This window comes from Panthera tigris, chromosome C2 (genome assembly GCF_018350195.1).
Source record: "Panthera tigris isolate Pti1 chromosome C2, P.tigris_Pti1_mat1.1, whole genome shotgun sequence".
NCBI classification, from domain to species: Eukaryota; Metazoa; Chordata; class Mammalia; order Carnivora; family Felidae; genus Panthera; species Panthera tigris.
In genome coordinates, this window is record NC_056668.1 from 27455277 (window position 1) to 27468050 (window position 12774).

Consider the following 12774-nt stretch of genomic DNA (forward strand, 5'->3'; position numbering starts at 1 on the left):
TTTCAATTAGAAAACAGATGATATAAAAACTAGTGACACTATTTGGTATATAAGCTTCCAGACTTTTTTCTGTTGTATACTCATGTAAATTCGCTTCTACAATATACATATACTTTTACAAACAAGATTTGCATTATAATATATATTCTATATTACAATCTTTTACACTTAAAAGATCATTGCCCTTAAATATGAAATCCAACTCGCCTATTTCATGTTTAAAATATTTCTCCTCAAAGTTTAAGTCCTGCCAAGTTTTATAATTATTCAAGACAATTATTTCATTCTGATCCTTTTTTTGAGGCAAAAACTAATTTTACAATTTCTCTAAATCCTTCACACAAAAAAAAGCCTAATTAAAATGTCTAAAGATAATGTATGAATTTTTGGTTTTTCATTTAAAATTACTGGCATTAACTGAAATTAGCCCCAACTGAAAAAGACAATAAATCTTAATTTAAGTCTTTCCATCTTAATGTCTTACAAAGTAACATTTAAAGACATTAAGAAGTATTACTAAGAAAAATTATGTGCCTTTGCTAAACATAGCATTTTGAGGCATCTCCTACCATACAGTAATCTCAGATTACCTACAAAGAAATGCATTATTGATATTGTGCCAAGGGAAATTATCTGAGAAAGCTAGTACATTCTGCTACCAAACAACGGCGTTAGAGGGTAAAGAACACTGGCGTCGTCAGATTTACCTTAGTTGTGTGCCTTTGGAAAATCATTTAACCTCCTAAAAGAACAATTTCCTCTTCAATAAAAGAGTTACCATTACCTCCACAAAGTTGTTTAGAAGATTATAAAGATTTTTTTAAATCAACATTGTTTCATGAAAAAATCAAATTTATTTTTATTTGATCCACTGATGAATCAAAATGTTTCAAACTAAAAAAGTTTTCATTATTAAATCAAAAGATTCATTCTATCACACATCTTGGAACCTTGCCTATTTCTTTAAAAGAAAAACAAACAAACAAACCTATAAACATACTATCATATTATAGATCAGAAAATGGAGAATTAAGGCCCATGGGCTATATCCAGTCGGCAGCCTGTTTTTAAAATCAAGATTTATTGGACCATAGTCACACTCATTAAATTATATATTATCTATGCCTGCTTTGGCACTATAATACTAGAGTTGAGTAATTTTGACAGAAACCATATCGCCAATAAAGCCTAAAACATTTGCTATTGGCCCTTTACAGAAAAAGGTTGCTAACCCCTGCTATAAATGACTATAAACTGAATTGGACAATATATCCAAAAGAGATTAGGGTAAGAAAACAATCAAAACAATATGAAAACATACATCTAAATTTTAACGCCTCATAATGCCACTCCAAAATCCTAAAAATCTAAGCTCCAAATACAATCGAACTAGAATATGAAAATTTTGGTTACAGAAAATATAACAGTACTGAAGTTTATTAATGATTTATTTAAAATAACAAAGTATATCTTTGTGCCTCTTGAAATTAATTAAAGCCAATTATTATTTCTATTATAAATAGTACTTATATCTACTTTATACAAATTATGTTTTTACCTGCTAATGGCTTGCTCCTCATCAGTTATTCCAGTCTCCCTGAATGCCCTGTTTGATTCCGCCAAACTCAAGGCAATTGCTCTCTGAAGATCATCTTTATCATCTCCAGTGAGATCAATCACATCTGAAAAGCAAAACTATCTTTCTCAAAATTAAAAGTCAAACAAAATGAAGGTAATTCTTATCATGGGGATTTTATACCCAATATATCCTTTCAAACCAAAGTCAGCACCAACTTAATTCTCCATAAGAGCCTCTCTGAAGAGAATGCAAACACATTTTAAATTGGTTATGTTTTAAAACTCAATGTTCTTCCCTAGAAAATATACCTAAAGCAATAAGAGCATAAATAATTTTCATTGCAGAGGAATCTCAGTATTTACTGGGAAGCCTCTGATTAAAAGCTAATAAGCAGAAGAATGCTAAAAAAAAAAAATTGGTTCTTTCCCAACAAAAATTGAAATCAACATAATTAAAGTTGTATTTATGCTTTCTGAAGTTAATTCAATCATATACTCATTACAATTCATACATACTACCACCTACACATTATCTATCAAAGTATGATAATAAAGGAGATCTCAAAAATTATGTTTCAGAAACTAACTGACCATAAATATATGTTTATATATACATTTTTTTAAAGACTAGAAGAATGTACTAAACTGTTAACAGTAATTAATTTTGAGGGTTATGGGATTAGAAGTATCAGGGCCTTTCACTTTCTATTTTAAACACTTTGCTACCATCCGAATTAATGAATGAACATGCAGTCCTTTTCATTTAAAAAAAAAACTTTCATTTCACAAAAAGCAAGAAATATACAAATAAATGATACTATTTTCTTTTGCAAGAAAGAAAACAGTCTTGATGCTGTAAGTATTCTTCTTCCAAAGAATAATGGCTACAGCTATTACTACCTTCAGAAAAAAACACTTTTTAATCCAATTTTCTATACTGGTCAGTTTCCTTCACTCAAAAGATGGCAATAATACCTCCATTATCATAAGAACCATAATGCATTGCTAAGTAGGGGACTGCACAACAATACAGTAAGAAAGAGAAAAAGCTATAGCTGTTTTACCTTATCTTTGTGAGGTTGGGCTTATGGTTACAGGTATTTTGAATGTTTTATATTGAGACACATTAAAAATTAATTTGTTTCTTTGTAACTCTTAGAAAAGAATTTTGCAAGAGTGGAAACACGAAAAGGGGTTGGGGATGGGAAAATAAGGTGCCTGTATTTTACCAATTGACTGTAGGGTTATAGTTACTCAAAAAGAATATGCCATACTTACTGAGAAAGAAATAATGTATATTGATAGTTTCAAAAGTCTACTTCTACTGTTATCGACACTTTTTTTCTCTCAACAACAGCTTACAAGAATATTAGAAATATTTGTTGGCTATGGAAGGTGTTTTTTAAATGTCGTTAAGAGAGTACAATGAAAATGTAATAAGTAGGATACAAAAAAATTCAGTCAGGTAAAATGTAGAACAGAATATAGCAAGGTAACTGAAATGATGGAGCATGCCTACATATACCAGCAAGCGAAAGTTTCCTAAGTCTTGCTTACAAGACCCAAGTCCATCTAGACAACAGTTGCAGACAGATGTCACCCTGGGTGTAGCTATCCAGTCCAGCTTAAAAATTGTTGAAGAAGCTAGGACTAGAGAGGCACGAATGGGCCCCAAAAAATGAGAACTACCGTGGTTATTAAATGACTAGAACGCAAGTGAGTAAAGAAAGAACAATGGAAGTAAAAAAAAAACAAAACAAAACAAACAAACAAAAAAAATGAAAATCACAAAGAAGCAGAAAAACCGGTATGGGAGATATGATTACTTAGCCCTCAGACTCCAGTCTCTCATCCTCCTACTGTGCTTTCTTCAGCTACAAAAGCTAGGAAGATTAAACAAATCTATTTTCCCAATTCACTTGTAGCTATGGTTCCGAATAGAATTTAGGTTGCATCAGTCAGATGCACTAACAAGAGACTGAGAAGGAAGGAGCGAGGGGAAAGCCATTATCCTGCTGCTTTTGGCTATTTTCTCCAGCATGACTGAACAGATACGTGTTGTTCCACATAGCATTCCAGTGTCCAATTTCCAGATTCGGGATGTCAAGAGATAGAGAAGTGGCAACTAGACTGCATTCCAATGTTCAGGCACAGCTCAGTGGCAGTTACCTAACCCTGCCTGCTTGTTCTCTGGGCTGCAGCTGCAGAAGTAAGTTCTTGAACTCAGTAGTCCCAGAGGCGGCCTCCTGATTCACTATCTTCCTGATTGTGGCAGAGGGAGCTGCTTCCCTGGGTGGCCAGTCCTGCAAGAACCTGGGAATCATTTCCTAAGGCTGAGCTGGAGATCCCACCTCTAGTACTTCCAGTGTTTTGTTTTGTTTTGTTTTTTTGTAAGAACCTAATCCCCTGTATTAAATTTCTTCTTTAAAACTATCTGGAGTATTTACTGTTTCATGTCTGACAAGTAAAGCAAACTGGCTAGAACAAAAACTCATTTAGAAATAGTAACAACTTATAATTAGAGCTTTTTAATAATTGAACTGTAACCCAAGAAACACAAAAGTAAAAAACAAGTCGTTTTAAACCTATTTCAAAGATAACTGCAGTTGTGAGAAACGAAGTATACCATCATAAGAATAAAGAATGGTGGACAGGTTTTAAATTTATGCCTTCTAACTGTTAAATCTTTCCTCCATAGTAGCAAATTTCCAAGAGTGGTCAATAAAGCCTTCAGGATTCCCCCATGACCTAAGAGAAAAGGGTCCCATAGGTAAAAATCATCCTCCTAAAAATACCAACATGTTATCTGCCTTTTCTCCTGTGATCATATTTGCACTGATGATGCAAAAGAATGATGGATAAAATGGCTGCATCTGCAGAAATTGAGGCAGTAGCACCAAGTTCTTTGAGCAATTCACTGTCACAACTAAGCATACTCACTATTCAAAAAAAAAAAAAAAAAAAAGCCTGTTTCTCTTAGATCCTTGATATAAAGGAAAATATTTTACTAAATCTCAAACACTGATTTACATATTCTTTTAACCCTATGTGACAAAATACAAAGTATGCATAGTACTTCTGCTGCTTCCAAAGTAAGCTTTTGCTCCAGAAAAAACACTTGTGTGGGGCGCCTGGGTGGCTCAGTTGGTTAGGCATCCGATCTGTGATTTCGGCTCAGGTCATGATCTCATGGTTCCGTTTGTGAGTCTGAGCCCCTCATCAGCTCTGCGCTCACAGCACAGAGCCTATTTGGGATTCTCTCTCTCCCTCTCTCTCTCTCTGCTCCTCCCCCGCTTGCGCATGTGCAAAACATGTTAGTATAATGCTTGAGTTGCAAGCCAGCTGAATTGGCAGATATTTTTTTCACAGAGCACTATTTTTACTTGAAAAAAACAACTAACAAACTATGATTACTCAAACTTCAAAATTTGGCAGATATTCTCTCTAGAATAAACAAAGTGATCCTGTCACCTGAGGGAGAACAAATGAGAATATGTGCTGCCAATGATTAATGTGGAATTTTCAAGCAAAAATGGTACCTCTGAAAACTTGTTTCCATCACTATGCATACATCTTCCCAACACTTAAAGTCTTTTCTGGTGAAATCAAGTGATACTAACAATTTTTATTTGTTTCGTAAAGCAGACATTCTTCCAACGTTTGGAAGGAAATCTTTTCTGTGGTGTTATAAAATCATGCATCGGTAAACAATCCATTCAAAGAGCAAGGTGAGTGACAAAGATGCTAGGAGCATCTTTAGTTTCTATATTTGGTTTTTGACCCATTTCCTGACACAGAGTTCCTAAATCACTTGGAATTTTCTGGGTGACAGGAACATCTTTTGTTCTAATGAGATGACTCCTGGGGGACTCCTGTATAGCTCAGGATGAACCGATGCTCACCAGCTCCTGTATGGCTTCAGGATGAATGCTGGTCACCAGAAAAACCAAGCCATGATGAGAAGCTTGGAACTTTGAGAGGAACTTTTTTCCCTGGGGAGGAAAGAAGGGCTAGAGATTAAGTTAGTAATCAACCATGCCTACCTGATGAAACCTCCATAAAAATCCTTAAAGTACAGGGTTCAGAGTGCTTCCGAACTGGTGAACACATTCACCTGCTGGGACAGTGGCACACCCCAACTCCATGAGACAGGAGCTCCAGCTCCTGGATCCCTTCCAGATCCTACTCTATATACCTCTTCATCTGGCTTGTTCATCTGTATCCTTTATCATATCCTTATACAATAAACCAGTCCATGTAGTGTTTCCCTGAGTTCTGTGAGCCATTATTGCAAATTATCAAAATCAAGGAGGAGATTATGAGAACCCCCAATCAGTAGCCAAGTCAGACAGAAGTGTGGACTATGTAGAATGTAGAACTTGTGACTGGCATGTAAAGTGGGGACAGTCTTGTGGGACTGAGAGCTCTTAACTTATGGAACCCTATGCTAACTCCAGGTAGACAGTTTCAGAATTGAGTTGAATTGTAGGATACCCAGTTGGTGTTGGAGAATCTGTCAGAGGTGGGAAAAATGCACACATCTGGTGTCAGAGTGTAAGGAGAGGAATAAACAAGCAACAGTAGTCTTCAATGCTAAAAAGATAGGTTGATCAGAGACTATTATTGGTCCTTAGCTGAAAAGCTGGGGCTTTTTCCTTTAAGCAATGGAGGAGGTTTATTCATTATTTGTAGTTTTACTACAATTACAATAATTTTCTCCATGATGTTCCCATTACTGCATTAACGCTTATTCCCATAGGGTATTTTAGAACAATAGGGCAATCCTCAAAGACTATTACAACCTACTCTTACACCAAATACACATGATTTTAAGACTAGATATTAGCAAATTAAATGTTATCTCAATAGAATGCTTAAACATGAGTTTCTTTTTCTGGAGTTAGGAGAACAATTTCTCCTAAAACAAGAAACGTGTAATGAACTATTAATTTCACAATGAAGCCTAGCACCCTATGAGTTTCTTATATGCTTATACTCAAAATGGAACAGAGAATAAGCATAGCTATAAACAAGTTCTAAATGAAACAATTTATAATTTCAATTATAAAAATTTAGCCTTTGTAAAAATCCAAGCAAATATCAGAGTATTACGAATATTTTTATAACTGTGCCAAGGGAGGATCTCAGTAAAACACCAAAATGTTTCAACCAACCCTCCCTCTAGTACTAGGTGTGAACACAGCTCAGGGCACAAATGTGTTACTGTTAGCTGAGTAACACTATAGAAAATCACAGGTTACAAAAGCCTATAAATATTAACCTCCAATATTTTCAAGTCTGCCCAAATTAAAACATTTTTTCTATACAGTCAGAAATATATATACCGAAACATAACACTTACCCTAATAAATCTTTCACTCTCCAAAGAATTACCATTTGAGTAAAACTTAAGTACCAACTCCAAAACATTTCTCTGTTTATTCCAAAATACAGGCAGTCATCAACATAACAATGAATTAGACTTTCAAATATATGAATTATTTATAACTCAGAATTCATTTTCCCGTGAAAATAGTATATTAAATGACATGAGGCTTCCAAGTTAGTTTACAAAAGCCAATTTAGCCCATAATATAGTTGAATTACAATACATGTAAAGATTTTGAATTTAGGAGGAAAAAAGCTCTTCCATTGTTTTCTTTACCTACATAAGGTTAAACTTAAGGGAAATCCTTCACCACTAGCAAAGATTTCTAGGCAAGGGAGTGATGAGTACAAAGAACTGCTTGGGGAGATTACAAAGAGCTTGTAAAACTAAAAATAAAAATCACTAGGCCACCAGAAGGATGGGGATGCCTTAGGAGAGACAGGCAAGTATGATCAAAAGGATGGTCAGCAGACTGGAAGTAAGGGCACTACCATGCTCACCATCATTCACTCTGCTTCACCATAGATCCTCACCATTCAGCTCCTGAGCCCAATATACTCCTACCTAGCCTGGGATGTACCTGCCTCAGACATTCACAAGGTTTACTCCCTAACTTCACTCAGGTGTCTTCGTAAATGAGAACTCATCCAACAGATATTCCCCAACTGACCCCTTGTTTGGCACAACTCATGCCTGACCTACAACCACATCCTTGTCACCCTCCATCCCTTCACCCTGCTCTACTGTTTTTCATGAATTTACTACTGCCTGACATTATTTATTTATTGTTTACTGTCTTTCCCCTATGTAAACTGAGACTCTGTTTTCTAAAGGCCTAAAAAAGTACCTGACACAGATGAGGGAATCAATAAATATTTATTAAACAAATAAAAGCCAAATCTCGACTATGGAATAGAGACAAAACTGAGTGAGTCATCTTCACAGTGACTAATTAGAAGACTTAAGAACATATGCTTCATCCACCTAAAATTTTTTCTATTAAGTTCTAGGACCAACAGCATAATCAAGTATCATGTTAGAACAGTACTTAAAAGCAAGAAGACATACACAGTGTAACACAGCTCAAGGGGACAAATGTTTCCCACTGCATTCTCCCATTCTCCTCTGCTCTCACTCAGCTCCAAAGATGTTCCTACTTTTCCAATCTTCTCACTGCTGAATTCAGACTCTCTCAAACAGCGAGGTCCAATAGAACTTTCTGTGATGATGGAAATGTACTGTTAATCTGTACTGTCCAATATGGTAGCCACTAGGCACATGTGACTACTACTGAGCATTGAAAATGTGTCTAGTCCAACAGAGGAACTAAATTTTAGTATTATTTAATTTTAATTTATATTTTAAATTTAAGTTCCCACATGTGACTACAGGCAACTGTATTGAATAGCTCAGCTCAAAATGGTCTTGTTCTATTTTTAATAATAGCTGCTGACATTATAATGGCAGTACTGGTAACAAAAGTGAAGAGTACAGCAGCCATTCCTGAATTTTGTCATAAACTTCATTGTTTTGCAACTTGGATTGTGGGGAAAAAACAACAACAACAACATTCAGTATTAGTCAACAAAAGTTATAGCCCACAGCTATCATTTGGCAGTAAAATTTAAGAAAACTCACAAATTTGGAGTACCTGGGTGGCTCAGTTGGTTAAACGTCTGACTTCGGCTCAGGTCACGATCTCACTGTTCATGGGTTCAAGCCTCGCATCAGGCTCTGTGCTGATAGCTCATAGCCTGGAGCCTGCTTTGGATTCTGTGTCTCCCTCTCTCTCTGCCCCTCCCTTGCTCATGCTCTCTCTTTCTCTCTCTCTCTCTCTCTGTCCGTCTCAAAAATAAACATTAATATATATATATATAATTCATAAATATACAAATATATATATAAATATATATAATTCATAAATTTACACAAGTCATTCTGCAGTACATGTCTAACAGAATTCTAAGTACATGCTTAGATTAGAATGTAAGCCTAGCCTAGTTGTATCCAACCAGTTATAAGTAACTTTCACACCACTGTAACATCTTATTTTTCAGCTTAACCTTGACTTTTTGTGAATCATCCAAATAGTTTTATGCATTAGAAATCTCTATGGAAAAAGATTTAACTTTCTTTGCATTATTTTTTCTCTATCTGCAGTTACTTGTTTAACATATTTGAAGAACAGGAAAAATATTACTGTTCAATTAATAATATCCAAAACTGCTTAACATTAAGTGATTTACCCTCAGGAGAGATGACAACACTACACTTGGATCTATTTATCACTTGTGCTTTAAATCATTTTTAGAGTGGCCAAGCAATATAACCAAGACCAGAGTTCTAAGACAGAGCCTCTCACTTTCTTTGCAATCCTCACCTAATAATTCAGTTCTTTTGGCGGGGGGCGGGGGGGGGGGGGGGGATACACTGAATCTAAATTTGTGAAGGGTCGACCACTTAACAGTTATTCCAATGTGTTATACCTATTTCTCCAAAACTTAAGCCAATATGCGGCATTACTTTCTGTGTTAAAATTACCTACCCAAATCCCTCTCATCTTTTGATCCATACTTTGATTGCTCAATTGTAGCACATCTTGTTCTGGTGGGCATATACTTTTTTCCTGTTTTAAAAAAGTTCAAAAGAATTTAATGGTCATGAAAGAAAGAAGATTACTACTTGATTTCAAATTGGGCAAAGCCTTGTATGGTCATGTCAATGACAGAGTTTGCCATGACACAAAAACTTACAGGATATTAAGTATACCTATGATATCTCAATATCTTGCACTCTCTCCTTGTTCCCTTTGCATTAGTACCTTTTACTGCAAAACTCCAAAACAATTTTATTTCCAATTTAAGCTGGAGGTGGGAAGCATTTATTGGACAATCCACAATATCTAATCTGGACAGGAGATCCAAGTAGTGAAAAAAGATGTCTAAAATTTTTGCTAATATTACCACGAATGATTTAGACCTTTTCTCAAAATTTAAGAGAGTATTAAATTACAGTATGGAAAATTACCAAAGCAATAAAAAGATGCCAGGTACACTACTACTTAATTCCTTATTATGCAGAGTACAAGCTTTCCTTGAAATGTTTTCTTTTTCTCTCAAAAAGGAAAGGTAAAAATGCACTAAAAAGCCCACTCACGGCCCTACTATTGAAAATGTAATTACTTCTTCAATATTAAATGAAGGTTCACAAATATGTGTTGAATCTCCAAATCAAGTGATCTATTTTCCTGACATACCCAGTTATGCATAAAAGAAAATTTCCCCACAAGCCCCCAATGTGACTTCTATGGGATATTATGTTAAAAGCTAAACTTTTCTAGTCATTAAAAAAAGATACATTTTATTCCTTCTAAGAGTTTATAGCCACAAGGAATCTTATGTATTTAGCAGTAGAGACTTTTATTTCAAAATGTAGATGTTTTGTTAGCACCACAACCAACAGATGACACACTTGAAGTTAGCAAGGTGTTGTTTATGTTTTAGCCCTGGTTGTAACGACTTAATACTTAGAAAAGAAGGAATAAAATTTGTTTTTAATTTAAAAAATTAAAAAAAAAAGCCGTATTTGAAAAAATTAAGCTAAACTATGGTCAATTCTTAAATAACAATGTATTTCATACAAAATTAAGAAAATGCTCCGAAAGGATTTTCATAACTAGAACAATCTCTTGAGAATTTCCTTACTCTGATCACTCAATATGCCATGCTCCTGCAACACACAGCTTTTTCAGCAGAGGCCTGTATTTGAATATATAGTTGTAATTATTTCCTATCTTTCCGCCCCACATGTTTTACCACTTCTTCCAAGAATTAAAAATACACAAAAGATTTCATTTCTCCTGAGGAATAATAGCACAGTGATTTAAAGAATCTGATCTGTTGAATGCATGACATCTCCTTACTTTCTCATTTTGAAAACATATAACACTAGTATGACACTGCCAATTTAAATGCTGAATCAAGACTATTTCCCAATGGCAATCACACTTAGAACTTTTTGAAATATGGTGCACATTTGTTAAATGGAAAAGAATGGTTACTTCATCAGATATTTTTTCCCCAGTTTGATACTGTTATGATACAATCACCACATTCTATTTTTACAAGGGTTTTTCTCAACAATCTGAAAACAACTTTATGGACACACTATCCAAATTATTGAATTACTAAGTATAAATTAGCACCTTGGTGAGAAGGATAACACGTTTCATTGATAAAGAAATTACAACAGCACACAATTTGCTCAATATGATAATCAGTTATAATCAAACCTGAAATTTCCTTTCTCTACCATTTCACATGGAATATAAAATTGCTTAAGGAATATTTTTCAGGAGCTACACACACACACAAAATTTTTTATTATTATTTATATAGGACACATGCCTTCTGAAATCTGGGTGCCTTCTCCCTAAGAACATCTGTTTGAAGCTCTCTTGTCCATAACATTTTCACTATTCTTTGTCAACAGTGTTGAACAGGTATAACATCTGGCTTAAGCATTATTCACGGACTTTCACAGAACAAATGACACCTCTTCTTTTATTCAGGACAGTCTTATAACCCTAATTCCCCTACCTACCTATATATGTATATATATATATATATATATATATATACATATATATATATATATATATATATGTATATATATATATATATATATATACACACACACACTACCTCATGTCACAAAGTCTACCATCTATATTAAGAATTCACAGCTATCAGCCTTGTCATCCTTTCCACTAGAACAGTGAACCATGTTTAGTCAATTTCCTGCTGCCTTCACGTGAACCAACTGCCTTCAATCAAAAACTTTTTTCTTTTTTGTACCTAATTTCATTTCCCCCCAAGTCTCAGAACCTTGAAAGATATTAGATGCTATTCTCACACATTAATTCTTTCTCTACTCATATTACTTCTCTTTTTTTCAACTTCTTGCATCAAGCTTCTCAATCTCATTCCCTTTCATTGGTTTTGAAACAGCTTTTTTACATGTATTATCAAAAATAATTCAACAAACACTTTTTGAGTAACCATGCAAATCTAGCATGATGGTACAAACATCAATGGTCTTTTGCCCTGTTAAGCTTCCTGTTTGGTAAGAAAGAGAGGCACAAGCAAATAATTTCAAAATTACACAGTACTCATTAAGACCCAAGTATGCTCTGGGTGCTGGAGAAGCACCTGCTACAGCAAAAACTCCTGACCTAAGTCTTACAACACCAGAGGTAATGAGGCTGGGGGCAAAGGCTAGAAGGCCCTCCCAACAGAAGGAACAGCAACATAAAGACCTGAGGAATTAAATAGCACTGGATGATAAGAACTTCAAGCCATTCTGAATTATCACATATAAAGTGAGAAGAGAAAAACAGTAGAAAATGAAGTTAGAGATGTAGACAGGAGCCAAACCACAGTTTGTCTTCAACTTACACATAAAAACACTTGGGGCTGTTTCACATTTATAAAACTTCATCCGTTGCCTATTATCTATGTGAGATGGGAGTATTTCAGCTTTGGGTGACATAAGGTCATTTGTGGAACAAAAAATATTAAGATTATCCCAAAATTGTGAAATTAAAATATTTTACCAACAAACACTAATCTTTAACGCCAACAGTTATAAACATCTATGTTTATATGTTCTTTCTTCCTAGTCGTTTCCTAACTTTGAGAAAGTGTACAAATAAAATAAGAGGGGTGCCGAGCTGGTTCAGTAGGTAGAGCATGGAACTCTTGATCTCAGGGTTGTGAGTTCAAGCCCCATGTTGGGTGTAGAGATTA

General features: G+C 34.8%; 1 protein-coding gene across 5 annotated transcripts in view; it reads right to left on the reverse strand.

Annotated features, from left to right (window-relative positions):
* USP25 (ubiquitin specific peptidase 25) overlaps positions 1-12774 on the reverse strand; it is a 148729-nt gene that overhangs the window by 104598 nt on the left and 31357 nt on the right. For 4 of the 5 annotated variants that reach the window (XM_042956528.1, XM_042956525.1, XM_042956527.1 and 1 more), the window contains exons 4-5: positions 9513-9593; positions 1559-1682 (exon numbers count right to left, since the gene is read on the reverse strand). In XM_042956528.1, coding sequence (XP_042812462.1) covers positions 1559-1682; positions 9513-9593 — 205 coding nt within the window. The remainder of the gene's footprint in view (positions 1-1558; positions 1683-9512; positions 9594-12774) is intronic. The other variant, XM_042956526.1, reaches the window with a different exon arrangement.